This window comes from Ictalurus punctatus, unplaced genomic scaffold (genome assembly GCF_001660625.3).
Source record: "Ictalurus punctatus breed USDA103 unplaced genomic scaffold, Coco_2.0 Super-Scaffold_100056, whole genome shotgun sequence".
In the NCBI taxonomy this organism is placed as follows: domain Eukaryota; kingdom Metazoa; phylum Chordata; class Actinopteri; order Siluriformes; family Ictaluridae; genus Ictalurus; species Ictalurus punctatus.
Genome location: NW_026521088.1, coordinates 1686885 through 1705326, shown reverse-complemented (window position 1 = coordinate 1705326; position 18442 = coordinate 1686885). Strand labels below are relative to the sequence as shown.

At 41.9% G+C, this 18442-nt stretch overlaps 1 protein-coding gene across 1 annotated transcript; it reads left to right on the top strand.

The window, feature by feature from the left end:
• Positions 1-3616: 3616 nt before the first annotated feature.
• On the top strand, positions 3617-15750 carry LOC108261664 (TBC1 domain family member 10A). Its single transcript, XM_053678883.1, has 5 exons — positions 3617-3793; positions 6024-6150; positions 11157-11345; positions 11419-11573; positions 15145-15750. The coding sequence occupies exons 1-5, from the start codon at positions 3617-3619 to the stop codon at positions 15709-15711; spliced, it is 1215 nt and encodes a 404-aa protein (XP_053534858.1). The 3' UTR covers positions 15712-15750.
• Positions 15751-18442: the final 2692 nt, after the last annotated feature.

Sequence of the window (18442 nt, the reverse complement as noted above, 5' to 3'; positions counted from 1 at the left end):
AGGAGGGTATTTACAGTGTTTTAACTGGTGTGTTTTTGGCGCTATTATTAATTTGTTAAAATGTTCATATTATAGTCTATTTTTAATTGTTTATAAAAGTCCTTGCTGTTTTTAAGTGGCTGAATTAGTGTGTGTGCGCGCGTGTGTGTGCGTTGGTAGCTGGGTGGGTATATAGTTCTGGTCTGAAGTTGACATACCCCTTGCAGGAGAAAGAGACCCTGTGTAATCTCTTTAAACGACTTTTACGCATGTTTTGTAGAGAGATCATTTTCACCTTGCTGTTTGGGTCTCTGTCCCACACTGTTACAGTGCAGAATTGAGAGCGCAAGGGAGATCGATTTTCTATCAGAAACAGTAACTATATAAAATGGACGTCAACACGCAGCACTCTGTGAGGTCATTTCTCGCTCTCAACAGAGTAGTTGTGATTGTTCAGTGTTTACCACGTTGCCAAAACATTCAAGGCCATGGTGTATTTTGACTGTTCCTGTAGCATAATCTCACCAAACTGTGTGTACACGAGTCCACAGACACTGAGTCTATTCACAGTTCCATGCTGTGTAGATGTTCTGCTCATCCTCACTGTACCGTAAAGGTCAGAACCTCACATCTGTAACCTTGTAGCTTTCCTTAATCAACACGACTGCAACCAAGCTTGTGTAGCACTACTATTTTTAGATCTCCGCCTCTCAAAAGTATTGGCGGCCAGCTCTCAAATCTGTTGGCGCCCTATGCATCCGGCTGTCAAATCTATTGGCGCCCTATGCGTCCGGCTCTCAAAACTATTGGCGCCCTTCACGGGCAGTTCTCAAAAGTATTGGCACCCGATCTGAATTTTGCCACGGCAAGCACCACTCACATTTTCTTCAGGAAATGTACCTTAAAATAATAAAAAGTCTCTCACTAGGCTGTGTGTCGAGATAAACGTGAAAACATCTTGAGCTTGTGTTCACCACAGACCTTATTTCCGGCATTTAACCCAAAACCCCATTGACGGAAGTGCTAATACGCTGACTCGTTTCTGGGTTTCACGACTCATTCCTGCAGCACTCTGTAAGACGGGCTGTTGTTATCAAACCATCGAAGTAAGATAAGCGGCTTTGGTAATGATTCTTTAAATGAACCGATTCAGAATCCTCTTCTTGAATCGTTTGAGTCGTTCTCACTCGGTCAGGGTTGCACGTGTGGGTTGCTTTTCCTGCACGTGTAATCAGCACGTGTTCACAGACCGTAAATCCCGACCCCATGGTAGACACTCGACAGAAATTTCATACTAAAGTAAGTATTTTATATTTTCTGGGTCTAAACAGAGCAGAAGTATTGCTAACGTGTTGTACAGATTCTATTGGACTGGTGAACTGTGTGGATTTGTATATTTAACCCAGTTTAATATGGCCTGCTTTGTTCAGTCAGAGACAAGTAAATCTGTTCTAATGTTCATTTATTTTCCATAGATAAAACACGTTTGTTTACACATGAATACGTACTTTATGCTTTCAGAATGGTGGAGATTTGGCTCTTAACTATGGTTAAGTGGGGGGTACTATAAAATGCACAGTTCTGAGACACTATATACCTATACTGTGAAATCAGTACATGTGTGTGTTTAGAATGATTATAGCTTTTGGGGAAAAAACTATTCTTGAATCTATTAGTCCTTGTTCTGATGCACCTGTAACGTCTCCCTGAGGGCAACAGATCAGAGCCAGGGTGAGAGCTGTCCTCAATGATGGTTTTTCCTCTGCTGAGGCAACGGGGGGTGTAAATATCCATCAGGGAGGTGTTGTGGATAAAAAATGTCATAAAATAAACATAAGGGAGACCTAGCATCCAGCAAAGGGGAGAAGAAGAAAAGATGGGCACCTAGACACATAGAAGCGGGTTTAGGCGGACATTGACAAATTGGAATTACACTTTAAAGATCTTTAAGAGCAGTAGTAGTCAAAAAAGTCAAAAAGAGGTATACGAGCTGAGCTGAGGAGTGCTAATACACACACACACACACACACGCTCGTACAGTCAAGGGCGGGCAAGTAGACACAACATACACACATGAATAACTTTAATAATCTTATAGTAATAGAGAAACTCTCTATAAAAAAACAGAATAGTAGGATATGCAGGACAGTATGGAGGATATGCAGGAGCTTAAGCTCATCACTTCTGAGAATTCTCATCGGTGTGGATCTCGTGTGGTGGAACGGAACAATAAATCTGGACCCTTGCTTCTTCTCACTCACGGCTGGTGTCTTTTTTTTCTATCTCCAACTGGGCTCAGAGGTAGATGTGAGTGTTGGCTTCTATGTTGAATTTTAAGTGTTTTTGGGTAATAGGCTATATTTGAGCCAACAGAGGGAAGAGGTAATAAATAAACTTATAAATGTGATTACTTGATGACCGTAGACAGAACTCTATAAATGTGAAATGTTTTGTTGAAGTTCAGATGAATCTCTGATGTACAGAATATTCAACAGAGTTCTGCAGAAAGATTTTGAATGCCTGTCATTCACCAGAACAAATTTGCAGTTGAACAGTCTGTCTAAAAGAAAAAATCTAAACACACAATATAAAATTCCTGCAGTGTGAATAAAGCCTTTGTGTTGCTTTTAGCAAACATGTCTAGTACTCTCGGTTCAATGTACACAATTTACCCCATTTAAATGCATTTTGGAAATTGTTCCACATGGCCTTAAAGTGTGAATATTCACTGTACGCCAAATAAGTAATCAAAGAATGGAACTGAATTTTTTCTTCTCTAACGGACCATTAATCACAATTATAAAAGATGATGCATCAGGTACAAAGTATCAGGGTTTTTCCCCCTCTTTTTCCCACAATAGTTGCATGATTTTTGCTACACCCTTTCCACCGTGTGTGTGTGTATGTGCACGCGCGCTACAAATCACTTTGAGGTAAAAATATTTTAAGGCAGCCACTTTCACCTTCCTACAACAATTGGTGACTGGTCTGAGGTGAAGCTTCTTGTCATGTTACTGTGGTCATGGATCACATTGTGGGGATCTCTGTAATGTAACCATTTCTGTAATTATCCTTACCTGCTTTTGTGCTTCTGTGTCTTCTGTTGGTGCTTTATTCTGCTTTTTAGGGCCCGAGCACCGCTGCTGCAAAGCCCTATTGGATCTGCTGTTTATTATTGGGGCAGAGCACCGAAGGTGCAGCGCTTCCGGTGACCACCGGAGGGCGCATGCACCGGAGGTGCAGGGCCCTATTGATTTTCTGGTGTTTATTGTTTATTTCATGCATTCTTGTCGTTTTTAAGGGCCTAAACATGGCTGAAAACTCCCAAAACTCGGTAGACGCGCCAGCACCAGTGAAAATGTAACTTGCATTGGGCATGGGCATGGTCGAGGAGCTCCTTAGCACCCCTGAAGGCAGGCAATGGTCGGGATGAAGTTGCTCCGATGTGCACGATTTACCATATATATATATATATATATATATATATAAGATAGACATGGGGTAATAAAGTGTAAAATATAGATAATTCACAATAATTTAATATCAGATATCAGTTAGATTCAGCTTCGGACACAAGTTCCAGGTACTGATCGAGAAGGAGTGGATCAGCTTCGGACACAAGTTGGCCTCGGTGTGTATGAGCAGTGAGGGCGTGGCTGTGTGTGGGTGCGTGAACGCATGTATATTTAACCCCATCTTTCTCTCTCTGTGTGTTTCTCAGCGTGTCGGCCTTGGAGATGAGAATCACGCCAACTCGGAACGATCCCCTCTCTTTGTGCAGTTCATCGACTGTGTGTGGCAGATGATGAGACAGGTCAGCTACTGATGCTTTACACCACAACACTGTTGAATTCTCCAATCTGATTGGTCAGAAGGCGTTGGAGACATTTCTGGAACAGCAAGATTCTGATTCCAGCTGCAAGGGAAATTACAGCTTTATAGTGATGTGCTCGTTCTCGTTCCTATAGTAACAGCTCATTGACAGGGTCTAGTATGGCGTACGCAATACATATTCTAAGCTTAATCGTAAACATATTATAAACATGTCACTTAAAGAAAAAGACGTATGATCATTGTGATCTAGTTAAGATTTATAAGTTATCTATTTATGGAAGTTTTATGGAAGTAGTCTCCAGTGTCACGGCAGAGAGGACATTGCACTTTCCAGTTTCTCAGTAACATTGCAAGTCTTATTCATTTCAAGAGTTAGGGGGAAAAAAGAGAGGCTTGTGAGGGAACTATTGTTTTATTTTAATGTTATAAAGTAAGAGATCATAATGAGAACTAACTCTCTTTTCCAGGACATTCCAAATTGTTCTTTGGCTATGCCCCATGTTTGTGCAATGGTTCAGACCGGTTTTTCCTCTTTTCGCAGCTTCAAAATGGCTTGCTTTTCTCCCATAGACAGCTCTCTGGTTTTCATGTCGGTTTATTCTTTTTAACAACAAATGCTGTCTCCACAGGTGAAACCCAGGGCTCAAACCAAGAGAAGACATTCAGAGCTATTCATTCTTTAAAGTCCATTTAACGAGGTACACCTGGCCAGCAAGAAAAAAACATCAGTCACTCGTTCCAGTATTTTTGAACAGTTAATGAATAGGATGGCTTCAAAAAAGCTGCCATATTTTAAGCTGTGTAACACGTCTAGATGTAAATATGAGGAAATGAAAGCTGAAATTCTGATCTATCGTCTCATATTCGTCTTTTATCTCAAACCGAAATGTCTTCAGTATACAGCAAAAGCAAGTGAATTGGCCTTGATGTTCCAATACTTTTGAAGAGGACTCTAATTGTAAGAATTAAATATAATTTCCGTACTGAACAAAAGACTGATTATCTGTTCAGGCACTATTGTGCAGATCCACATTTAAGCATCTTACTATACACTGAGTTCAAAGAGCTTTTTCTCATCCCCATCCTGGATCGCCCCTACAGCTGCCTGTTTGGTACATTCCTCTACAGCAGTGAGCAGGAGAGAATGGAAAAGGTACGCTCCACGTTTCTCCACTAATGGGCGGAGGCTTTCCAGCCTGTCTGATTTTTCTGAATGGAAATGAATTTGTATAAGTGTCTTATGACCTCTCTCTGTCTCTCTCTCTCTTTTGTTTTTAGGAAGTACAGGGTAAAACGGTCACTGTGGTCCTACGTTAACAGTCAGCCGGAGGACTTCACTAACCCGTTCTATGTGGACTGTAAAAACCAGGTGATGTATCCACTGGCCAGTCTCACACATCTGGAGCTCTGGGTGGGTTATTATGTGCGTTGGAACCCACGCATGAGACCACAGGTGCTTATACTGCAAACCACACTCTATGAAATTCTGGGGAAATGCTCAAAAATAGTGTTTCCAATATATACCAAAATACCCAGTTACTTGTATAACTGAACAGTGTTACTTCAGACACATGATGAATGTCTCTTTTTATTTCTAGATGTTTCTGGGTTTTAACACCAAGTTTGCTTTAAAAAAACAAAACCATTTCTATCAGCACAAAGCTAAAAAAAACACAAAAGCTGGAGTAATGGGTCGGTAAGCATAAAAAGTGCCGTACACAGTGGAACTGGACACACGAGGATCTCTGACACTGTTGACTCTTCAGTGGTTCCATTTTCAGTTCTAGTTTGTAGGTACAGGTTTCAGTCTTCAACAACATTGTAGTTTTCTTTTTAAAATGCACTCCTTAGTTGTGCTCACTGCATTACAAACTCAAATCCAACATTGTGAGATTATTTTTTTTTAAGTGTGTTGAAATGTAGTTTTCTTGTGATTCCTCTATATTCCTGTATATTTCATGATTGGCTGGTTAGAAAACTACATGAACGTACAGGTGTTCCTAATAAAGTGGACGGTGAGTGAACATGACGTGGCTGAAACGATTTCCAAAACACTTCAGGAGCAGCTAGCGATAAAGATTAAGGTTACACCGGCTTGATGATTGATCTTTTAATAATGCTACATAAATAAATAGAAAGCGAATGGAATGATTTAGAAAATCGGTGTCCCAGAACGAAACTGATGTTTGTGTGCTTTGTTGATTATGTAGATGCCGCTCCATCAGAATCTGAGTTATTGTTTTTGCGTGAAGAACGTGGAGGAGCTCCAGAGAGAGGCCACGTCATCCTGCTCCATCTCCTCATCCTCAGAGCATACTTCTCCCTCCTCACATAGTGGTACACCACTTCACACTGCCGTCTAAATACACACGCGCGCACACACACACATACATACATTTAAGAGCACACACTGTCTTTACTCAATGAATACACTCAGGCACAAGTAGGGAGTGCATGAGTATGAAGCGGGCGCACACACACACACACACATTCCTGTTTGCAATTTTTTTAACTATAGAGAAGTAACCTAGTGTCACATTTTATAAATCTTTAATACTTAAAAATGGATCTTGGATCAATGAGGTTTTCTACTGTTCTCAAGGTTTGGCATGCTGTGCATCCTGAGATGCTTTTCTGCTCACCATGTATGTAAAGAGAGCTTATTTGATGTTACCATGGCCGTCCTATTAACTTGACCCAGTCTGGCCATTCTCCTTTCGCCAACAACGTGTTTCCACCCCGAGAACTGCCACTTACCGGATGTTTTTCACACAAGTGTGTGTGTGTGTGGAAATCCTAGGAGAGCCGAAGTTTCTGGAATACTCAAACCAGACCATTTAGAATCTACAACCATGCCACGGATAAAATCACTGGATTACATTCTGGTGTTTGATGTGAATATTGACTGAAGCTCTTCATCTGATCCTGCTTGATGTTGTACACTGTGGTGTTGCCATATGATTGGCTGATTGGATAATTGTATGAATGAGCACATGTACAAGTGATCAGTGAGCACATCTATCTACCATAGAGGTATTTTGGGGCAATACTTGACAATGTACCTGACTTTGTTAGATTTGTGGCCAAGTTGAAGAAGCTTTTGACATCCCAATGGAAAATAATAAATAAAACAATCCAGGACAAATTCACTTTCAGTATTTTATTTTTACATTGTTTTTTTCCCCCTTAATGTTGATCTCTTTCTACAGAACCCGTCCAAACTTCATATGTCAATGTAGTAAGCAAGATAAACTGTCTACACATAAAGAATCTAAGCATGCATCTGTTTTCACCCTTATAGAAAAAGTTTTGCAGTTCCTATCCAAAAGACACCAAGAGCCCAGATGTCCTTAGAAACTAAATGTAACCTCCAACTCGTGGCCTTTTCAGAAACTCGATTCCCAGACGTCGCCACACTGATCACAGTGCATCCTTCAAATCCACCGTGCAGCGGAAATGGACCAGTCGATTTAAACGGATTGTTGAAAATGTACGTTGTTCAAGGCATTTGTGGATTTGAAATTTCGCTGCAAACCGAATCTGAACAGTCGCCAGAATCTGAGGCAAAAACACACGAAGGAACGAGATCACGTCGTCATTGCCTCGTCTCTGGTGTTCTACATTTTTGACGAAAGTAACACCAGAGATGTTGCGTTAAAATGGTCAAGAAAATTACACCAGAGTAAAAAAAAATCCCATTGTGTTAGATTATAAACATCGACTGAAACTCTTGATAGGACGTGACACTGTTGGAGAGTTGCATACGAGCGGACATTCAACAATATTTAGTAGAAGCCTTGTGGATGTTTTCGTCTGTGTTCGTCTGTAATATACTGGACTGTCCTACCAAGAGTTCGACCACAACACATTCAACTGAAGCTCATACAGTCGGCATACTGAACTCTCCTTTTTGCCATAGTGCGGCCGCTTAACAGGATAAGGCCTCAGAAGTCAAGCACCAGCAGCTTGTGGCTAAAAAACTGCAGCAGAATTGAGCTCGGTTAGGAGGTGACGGGTGACGGAAAAAAGCCGGGGAACCTCGGAAAGGAAAACAGGGCTGTGTTCCAAATCTTTTATCGCCTCCTCTTCAAACTCCAAAAACCTCTGGGCCCTACAGCTAAATCCAAAGCTGAGGAAAACAACCGTTCAACTATGAAGGCCTTCTCAAACACAATGTTTGAGCGAAGGGAGGAAATGATCAAACACAGATCAATTGGAACACAGCCCATACAGCAAAACCGTAAAAGGTGCCATAGAGCGTAAATGATTCAAAAAGACACAAATCTAAGCCCAGTACAACCAGTTGAACATGAGTAACACGCAAAGCACATTTCACAAGCATGATATCTTTCAAAAATGTCCAAAAGTACAAATTCCCTAATAAAGGAAAAAGACATGTTTGTGCTAACATGTAAGACTTGAGTTTCCACATCTTCCAAACAAGTACACTTCAGCGTCTTCCTTACTGTAAGCTCGGCTCTGCAAATCTGCTACCACTATTGTACCAGTAAACACACACACACAGACAGAGCAAGTTAGCAAAGATCGGTCAACAAGGTTTCTTCAACACAACCACCTTTTTATACACGTATGCTCACTTCATATTGTCAGTCCCTTTTTAAAAGTGAATTAAACCATGAGCAGCTATCTTCTCAAAAGTCCGGTCAATTTCAGAGCACAAAAAAACTGCCTATATACACAACAATTCAGTCCCACGGCTCTGAAAGAAATGCAGAGCACAAATGTACAAATCACTGTGATTTCTATTTTTCTTACATGTGAAAAGGATGCTTGTAAAAAGATGATAAATCTTCACTGGGAATTACTTTAAGGTCATCAACAATTAATTTATAAATCAGGGGAGCCTGGCTCTGGTCCTGAATTCCTGTGATCATGCACAGTGTGATGATTTCTCATCTAACACTCCTACCTAATGACCCGAGGACTTAAATCGGGTGTGATTCAGGAAAATTCCCAAACTGTACTGGACTGTAATCTTACAGGACCACAGTAAGGCTTCCCTGCTCTAAAGCGTTTCCTACAGAAATATTTATTTGAACATGATGTGGATAATCTAATCACAGACTCTGGATTAACGGTGCACACAGCGATGCTTTCACACAAAAGTGTGATGGACACTAAAAAGCTGGAGCAGCACTAATGCATGAATAGTTTGTCTCAGAGTTTGTACTTTCAGTTAGAAACACATTAAACCTCTGCACAGTTTCCAACTTCATATGAATAATATTGTAAACAGTCGTATTAGTGAGAATGAGGACAAATGGTTAAATATTCACAGAAAGTTTGACTTAGTCACAAAGCAGATGTCCCTCCCCCACCCCCCACTGAGAGCATGTATGCATTGAGCAGTGCTCCCTCTTCAGGCTGGGAGATGTATCACAGGTTACACCACGTTGTCTTCTGTGGGCGGCTCAGCACTGGGGGGCTGGAGGAGAGTTTGTTGAACTGTAAAATGACATTTTCACTTAGGGGTGTACTCACTTTTGTTGCCAACGGTTTAGACATTAATGGCTGTGTGTTGAGTTATTTTGAGGGGACAGCAAATTTACACTGTTCCACAAGCTGTACACTCACTACTTTACATTGTAGCACAGTGTCATTTCTTCAGTGTTGTCACATGAAAAGATATCATCAAAAAGTACCATAGCAGGCTGAGTGTTTCACATCAACAAAGGTCAAGCGTGCTCATTAGAATATCAGCCTGGAAAGTTTTCAAATCGGTCTTATCAGTGTTTTTTTGCTCGCTCATTCACACTTTGCACTATGGTTACGATAACAGTCTATCCTTCTGCCCAACATGGAGAAAACTGGCCATGTCAGCCATTTTGACAGCCTGTGGTGTTGTCTGGTTAAAAATGTGTGTAAGTTTATATTATAGATTATATTTGTAGTACATCTCCTTGCACGTGCACTTTTTCCCCTTAATAGTACAGGGACATACTTGTGCATGAAAAGCAGATAGAACAGTATAATCAAAAAGAGTGCGAAGAAGGGGAAAAAAGTAGAGTACTCGTGACCCCGCCCTCCTTTAAGCCAACCAATGAAAGCAAAGCTCGTTATCAAACAAATTCAAGGTCTACAAAATAACCTGTTGGGAGAACACCACATATAAACACTACACCTTAAAGTGATTAACATCCTATATAAGGTTTGCATAATTATTAGCTTCTCCAATTCAGGAAAATGGGTCAAAAAAAAAAAGTCAGAAATTGTAAAATGCCTATCAGGGGGCTGCAGCACACTGACGATCGCAAAATTATTGAGGTGTGACCTCCCAAGAAAAATGCTTTGTGATGAATACTCGACAGGGGGCAAAAAACCACGGAGAAGAAAAGGCGCTAGTTGACTGCAAAAGACTAAGAAGAATAAAACGTGAGAGAACCCATTAGCCAGCACTGCCACCATGTTTCAGAACTGCAACCTTCCACGAGTGTCCAGAAATACAAGGTGGCAAGTGCTCAGAGACATGGCTACAGTAAGGAAGGCTGAAATACAACCGCCACTGCATAAGACTTACAAGCTGAAGCATCATGACTGGGCCAAGAAATACCTGAAGACCGTTCCTTATAGGTTTCATGGACCAATGAAATAAGAGTGACATTGAAATTACATTTTTTTATTTGTTAAACCTTCTATTTTGTTGGGAAAGAAACATTTAGGATCAACTGAGACCACTGTATTTGTTCACCAATCAAATTAAGCTGAGAAGTACCATTTGCCATGTGTTTGGGTTTTTTTTTCTTTTTACAGGCCTAGTTAAATAAATTGGAATATAGAAGTACAGTAGAAACGAGAAACCGGACTGAATGCACGTTTTTAAAACGGCTATAGTTGTGTATCCGTGGATTGCAGGCGTGAAAAAGTGAAAAACTGAAATCTGACTGAAGCGAATGTAGTTCAGTTCAGTCTGAAGTTGTAGAGGAAACATTCGCACTCGGTAATTTAGTTTTGTAACGCCACACAGATCATAAGGTCTGTTAGAAATTATATATCGGAGCTACAAACCCCACCCTGCTCCGCTGTACGAGGCGACTCAACACCGCCATCTTGTGTTTGTGTGTATGTGTTGCTGTGTTCATGAGGCAGTTTTGCTTAGTTTTTTCTTTAAGGTTTAATGTTCTATATTATTGTGAGTGTGTGTTTATGTATTTTAGTGTGAGCTGTAGTTTTGTTTTGTAATTTTACGTGTTTTATTTCTTCCTCCCAGATTTCTGCACTGCACAGTGTATTATTAGAAACAGGGCTTCTCTGTGTAGGAGAACAGTTGTTTTGTGTTATTAACAGCAAGTTATATCGCTTATTGTGAACCGTTATGTGTGCAGGAGGCGGTTCAGCTGGACGGAGAGATCCTGCATGCGCTGTGAAGCGAGTGTGTTCTGTGGCGTATCGGCACCTGGACAAGCACAAGATCGAGCCGGTGCTCTACATGATGGAGTGGTTCATGTGCGCCTTCTCCAGAACTCTGCCCTGGGCCTCGGTCCTCAGAGTGTGGGACATGTTCCTGTGTGACGGTCAGACACAAACACACACTTGTCCTTCTTTTCTTTCTGTGTTGATTCTCTCTCTCATTCTTTCTTTGTGTAGGAGTGAAAATGATATTCTGTGTGGGTTTGGTGGTGTTGACGTCCATGCTGGGTACTCGGGATAAGCTCAAGGCCTGTCCGGGTCAGTATGAGACCATGGAGGTCCTCAGAGCGATTGAGCCTAGATACATGCAGGAGGGCTTCTTCGTGCTCCAGGTAACACAACAGAGAGAAGGAGGAGGAGGAGTGAATGAATGAATGAATGAATGCCTTTTATTGTCACTATACACATGTACAATGAAATTAAGAGCCACTCCTTTTTGTTCCGTGCAAACATATACATTCAATACACAAGAAGAATAAACAGATAATACACAGATAAATAAATAAGATAAATAAACAAAATAAATAAACAAGATATACAGTATATGCAAGATATATGCACGATAGATAGATATTAGGGTGGATGGCGGAGGTACTATGAGATGCACAGTTTTGAGACACTAAATACATATGCTGTGGACTCAGTACATGTGTTTGTTTATCATGGTAATAGCTTTTGGGAAGAAACTATTCTTAAATCTGCTAGTCCTTGTTTTGATGCACCTGTAACGTCTCCCTGAGGGCAACAGATTGAACAGATCAAAGCCAGGGTGAGAACTGTCCTTAATGATAGTTTTTCCTCTGCTGAGGCAATGGGAAGTATAAATATCCATCAGGGAGGGGAGAGGGCAGCCAATGATCTTCTGTGCTGCTCTTACTACCCTCTGAAGCCTCTCCCTGTCTGCTGCGGTGCAGCTACCATACCACACCGTGATACAGTATGTCAGCAAGCTCTCGACGGACGAGCGGTAGAAGATCAGCAGCAGATTGGAGTCCAGATTGTACTTCCTGAGAACCCTCAGGAAGTGTAGCCGCGTTTGAGCCTTCTTGATGACCGCTGTGATGTTGTCCGTCCAGGAGATGTTAGCAGAGATAAGGACGCCAAGAAACCGGACGGTGTGGACCTTCTCTACACACTCCCCATTGATGAAGAGGGGGGCCAGCTCCGTGTTGTGTTTTCTGAAGTCTACAATAAGTTCCTTGGTTTTCTTGGTGTTTAGAGTCAGGTTGTTCTTTGAACACCAGGCTGCCAAGTTTAGGACTTCCTCTCTGTAGGCTGCCTCCTCTCCTTTTGAGATAAGTCCGACCACTGTGGTGTCGTCAGCAAACTTGATAATAATATTATTGTTGTAGACTGGTCTACAGTCATATGTGTAGAGACAGTACAGGAGGGGGCTCAACACACAGCCCTGTGGAGAACCTGTGCTCAACGTGCGAGTGGAGGAGAGGTGGGGCCCGAGTCTCACTGTCTGGAACCGGTTGGTCAGAAAGTCCTTTATCCAGGCACACGTGAGGCGGGGGAGACCAAGGGTGACCAATTTGGTGACGAGAATGTCCGGAATTATTGTATTAAAAGCCGAACTGTAATCCACAAAAAGCATCCGTACGTAGCTCTGTTGCTGCTCAAGATGTCTCAACACGTAGTGGACAGCTACGGCGATAGCATCCTCTGTGGATCTTTTTGCACGATAAGCAAATTGAAAAGGATCGAAATCTGGGGGGAGGTAGTCCTTGATGTGCTGAAGAACCAATCTCTCAAAGCACTTCATGATAACTGGAGTGAGGGCTACAGGACGATAATCATTCAGGCTAGTGGTGGGCGATTTCTTTGGCACTGGAATGATTGTGGCTGATTTTAGGCAGGACGGGATGACTGCTTGGGCCAGGGAGAGATTGAAAATTCTGGTAAAGATGTGGGCAAGCTGGTGGGCACATGATCTGAGCACGTTACCAGGTACACCGTCTGGGCCAGCAGCCTTCCTGGGGTTCACTGCCAGAAACATCCGTCTAACATCGTGTTCCCTCACAGTAAGTAGAGTGGTGCAGGAACCAGAAGGGGATGGAGGCAGGGCTGGACTGGTACGGGGGCCAGATGAGGTTGGAGGTGGGGCTGGAGCAGATGAGTGCTGTTGTTGTGATGTTTCAAAGCGAGCGAAGAAGCAATTTAGCTCTTCTGCCAGAATCGCACTCAGGACTCCTGTTGTCGCCTCACGGCCTCTGTAGTTTGTGATGTTCTGTATACCCTGCCACACCTCCCGTTTATTTTTGCTGGACAGGTGGGACTCTATGCTCCTCTTATAGGCCGCCTTAGCTTCCTTAATACCGCCTTTCAGGTTGGCACGGGCAGCTCTGTACAGAGCTCTATTACCAGACCTGAAGGCAGCGTCGCGGGCTTTGAGTAGTGTGCAGACCTGTTTGGTCATCCATGGTTTCTGGTTTTGGAAAACCCGGATGTTTTTTTCCACAGTCACATTTCCGATACAGAACTTGATGTAGTCCAGTACCGTTCCTGTTAATGTTTCTAGCTCTTGATGTTCAAACAAATCCCAGTCTGTCTGTTCGAAGCAGTCCTGTAGTTTGCAGAATGCATCATCAGGCCAGGTGGTAACAGTCTTTATAGTGGTCGTGACACTGCGTCTGAGGGGGGTGTAGGCAGGGGAGAGCAGGAGGGAGAGATGGTCTGATTGGCCGAGGTGGGGGAGAGGTATGGCTCTATACGCGTGCTTGATGTTGGAGTAAACATGATCCAAAGTGTTCGCCCCTCTAGTAAAACACTTAACATGTTGATAGAATTTCGGGAGTACAGTCTTCAAGTTCGCCTTATTAAAGTCTCCTGCAATTATGTGAACACCGTCTGGGTAAGCCCTCTGCTGCTCGTTTATGGTGTTCAACAGGAGAGAGAGCGCCGTGTTCACATTGGCATCAGGTGGAATATACACAGCCGTGATAATCACCACTGTAAGCTCTCTCGGTAGAAAAAAGGGCCGACATCTTACGGACATGTACTCGAGGTCAGGGGAACAATGTTTGTCTATCATTGTTCCGTTGTTACACCAATTCTCATGCACATACATACAGAGCCCCCCCTCTGCTCTTACCGGAGTCCTCAGTCCTGTCCCAGCGAAGCATAGTACGACCTGCTAGCTGCATGCTAGCATCGGGTATCCTCGGATGAAGCCAGGTTTCAGTAATAATCAAAACACAGCAGTCGCGAACATAGCGATTTCCAGCTAGTTGTAATTCCAAGTTGTCGATTTTATTCACTAGGGATCTGGCATTGGAGAGAAACAGGCTCGGTAAAGGTGGCTTGTGTGGTTGTTTTCTTAGCCTTAGCATAATACCGGACCTGCATCCCCGCTTTTGCTTCCTCTCCCTCCGCCGTCTGCGCCGCCTTCTGGACCCGACAACAATCCACGGAGAGCCCGGCAATCTCGCTATGTCGTCTGGGATGTTGTGCGTGTGATGAAACATTCTCGTAATAGGTATGCGGTGTTGATCCCCAATATCCATAAGGTTCTGACTTGTATAGCGGATGTTCGTGGAATCGATAATGCTCAAACAAATAATAAAGAAATAATACAAAAACAATGAAAAAGAGCACTGGAAAGGAGAGCCGTGAGCCGCAGCAACGGTGTGCGCCGCCATCTTGGTTGCCAGGAGGATGATGATGATGGGTCTTTCACTACTGTAACATTTCCTGTCATTACTGTAACTATGCGAGTCCATGCCATGGTGATCAAGCATGTTTTATCCATCATCACCTTCGTATTTCTACAAAATTAGAGTTCATAAATATTTATCATCGTCTTTTACATGACGTTGTAATGAAGCCCATTCTAACACATTAAGTACAGTAGAATGACATTCTATTCCAGTTCATTTTTGTGACTGATTTTTGCTGTAGGTTCTGGAGTTGCAGGTATCGGCACAGGACGTGGAACGTGAGCAACGCACGCAGCTGAAGCGCTGGAAGAAGAAGCACGGCGAGCCCGGCCCCAAACTCCCTCAGAGAATGCACAGTGCTCGCACCATCATGGCCACCGAGCCTCATACACACCAAGACCTCCGCCAGAAACCCACCATTATGGTCCAGTACCCATCGGTCCCTGAGGAGAAGTCCGAGCCGAACCTCAGGAAGAAGAGAGGGAGCCTGAAGAAAAACCAAGCCCTCATTCCGAACCCCTACGCTCTACCTGGCGAGTCTAAACCTAGTCAGATATTGGACATACAGCTTCTGAACCAGGAAAATCTCAATCTTGTACTTCCAAATACACCATCACATCCACCACGGCTCCCTACAATGCAGGAAAATCAGGTCAAAGAGACGAGCACTTCTACAGAGCGACTCGTGCAGCGTCCTCGAATTCCTCCATCGATAAGAAACTGGCGGAATCTATCCCTCTGCAACATCTATCCCTCCTTACTGCTCCTGTACACGGATCACCTTCAGCGTAGCGTCCTCACCTGCTGAAATGTGCTCCTGTCCAATCCGGACAACCTGACCATGATGAGCTCCTTAATAATACATAAAACTCAGCCACCATTTTGGATCCATCTACACACTCAAGCCCTCTGCTAACGCACAACGCACCTGCCACCCACGACTCTCCTGCTGCTCCCGAGTACAAAAAGAACACTCATTGATTTTTTTTTTTTTTTTTTTTTTTGTGCGTGTTAAACAGTGTGATACGTTGAGGAATTGATTATTGGCACACGTCTACTGAATAGCAAGGATCGTTAAGTCTTTAACGTGTGTAAACTATACTTGTTATAAACTATACGTGTTATAGTTTACACCGGAGGAACTGCAAACAATCTGAGAGAGGACCACACTTGGTCCAAAAATGTACACACACTCCACAAAAACTCTGCAGTGCCTGAGGAGTGTTTACTCGCTCCAGTCTTCAGAAGGGAAACTACCTACAGATTCACTTTTGAAAGACTTTCACAGGCATCACAAACATTTGTTTATATTACACTCGTATCAATTTGGCAGGTTTTTTTCTTCTTAATCCAAAGCAACCACCACTTCTTTGTGTTTGTATTTCACAAATTTCCTTACCACATCTTACAAGAGCTGCACGACAATCACAACAATCCTGTACAATAGGCACAGCCTTTTCATTAACATAATCAGTGAAATATCTACTCTGTCTGTATACTTTACACGCAAACAAAACAACTCAAGCTGAGAACTTTATTGCTGATTCACGTTATACCACACCGCCTTCTAATATAGATCTGATCTATATTATATACACGTGTACCTTAGATAACGCCTCTCTGAACGCCATGGTGGGACGTTCCCGAGCTGAAGTACTGTACAAGTCCTAAGCATTAGATCACCCCAATTACTCTTGTATACTCTTTCCATACCGTCGTGATCTTTGCCTGACGAAGCCATACACAAATCATAATTGACATTTGGGGCCTAATTCTAAAATCACCACATACAAAATGCACAACCATTTTGTCTTGCTGCCATCACAAAATAATAATGTTTAAACCTTAAGTAACAGAGTCACGGAGGGTGTATATATTTTTCCACACTACATGAAGTTTGGGGATCCTTATAGACTGTGGAACAGAAGTGTACTCAGTGTGTCTCCACCGTTTTATTTCATATTGGAGTACAACCATTTTTCTTTTTTACCATTAAGGATGAAACACTTGTTTCTTTTAAAACACCATCTTTAAATGTTTTTCTACCTCCTAACTAAACCCTCGGACTTAAGACATGATCTTTGGAGCTGTTGACGCCCTGCTCAGGGTTAAACAACAACGTCTTTACATTACCTTCATTAATAATTTGTCAATCTATCCTCTTGGGTTTTTTTTTTTTTTTTTTTTGGAGCAAAAGTCAGGTCCTCTCTCATTTCAACAGGTCCTCTTGTTGGTGAATACACAGCAATCTTCTAAGGGTATTAGGATTTCTCGGAGCAGACATAGTAACAGATAGTTGCAGAGTTTCTTCTGTGTTTTAACCACAACGTCTTAACCATTATTTTAACACTGAGACAAATGACTCCCTTTAATTCGTTAACAAACACATTTGTAAGAATTCTGGTCAGCAAAACCCCCAAAAGAACACCTGTGTGTCTCTCTCTCACACACCCACCCCCGCACACCCACATGGTCATCAGAGGTCATAAATGTACTGCTGGGACATGGGATGTCAAAGCATAGACAAAAGCTTATGTATTTAGCGACAGTTCTGTGTAAGTATCCTCGTTGGTGAACCATTTTCTGAAATCTTGTTTATAGTTTAAACAAAATGCACGACTCTTTTAAAACACCGTCTTTAAAAAAGGTTTTTTCACCCTTAAAATAACCTGGTTAGCAGGTAGGATATGTAATACATATTTTCATTTTCTTCAGGCATATTGTCACTTCAGTCTTCACAACAAATAACACTGAAGGTTTTGACCTTTCTTTCAGTAAAAGAGAACAACGACATCATACAGCCTTGAAGGACTGTAGAAATTTTTATTTTACATCCTAAAGGGTTAGGTTTAGAAGGCATGTAATACGCGCATTTCTTATAAAACACCGTCTTTAAAACATTTACCTCCTAAAGGGACCTATTTAGAAGGTATGTAAAAACTTTTTTTTTTTTTTTTAACATTTCTTCGGGTATATCAATGTTTTAGAGTATTTATTTCAGTAAATTTTTATTCAAAGTCATGCCAATTTCTCAAAAGTGCAATCAATAAAGTTTAATTTATTTCACAAGCTTACATTCTGCTCATTTATGTTCACATTCAACCATCGTGTATTTTCTAAAAGCGGAGCTATACAAAACAAACCCCCACAATCTAAATTTAATGTGTGGTTGCAAGATAAAAATTCTAATTTATTGAATTCATTAAATATTTAAAGTTGTACACATTATTTTGATGAGTGGTGTTGACATAATAATGTTGATAATTACATCAACTTAATATTGTGTGTAATTTCTGAATTAATTGATTTAAAACAAAATTTACGTCATAGTACATTTACATTTATTCATTTAACAGTGTTAGAGGACCTGTAGACTGAACAAATACTAAGGACATTACAATGTGAGTATCATTTCACTTACCATTAAATTCTACTAAAGCAATGAATTTGGGGCATGTTCTCAATAGTGATATGACCGATAGTGGACTCGTGTATAGGCTACACCTGCTAATACATTTGATGGACTATTTTGCGCTACT

Bases quoted from the DNA above. Each gene is read 5' to 3' on its own strand.
- LOC108261664 (XM_053678883.1), top strand. From the start codon at position 3,617: ATGAGCAGTGAGGGCGTGGCTGTGTGTGGGTGCGTGAACGCATGTATA. The intron at 3,794-6,023 runs GTCAGCTACTGA...TTGATTATGTAG, and splicing joins TGTGGCAGATGATGAGACAG to ATGCCGCTCCATCAGAATCT. The intron at 6,151-11,156 runs GTACACCACTTC...TTATGTGTGCAG, and splicing joins TTCTCCCTCCTCACATAGTG to GAGGCGGTTCAGCTGGACGG.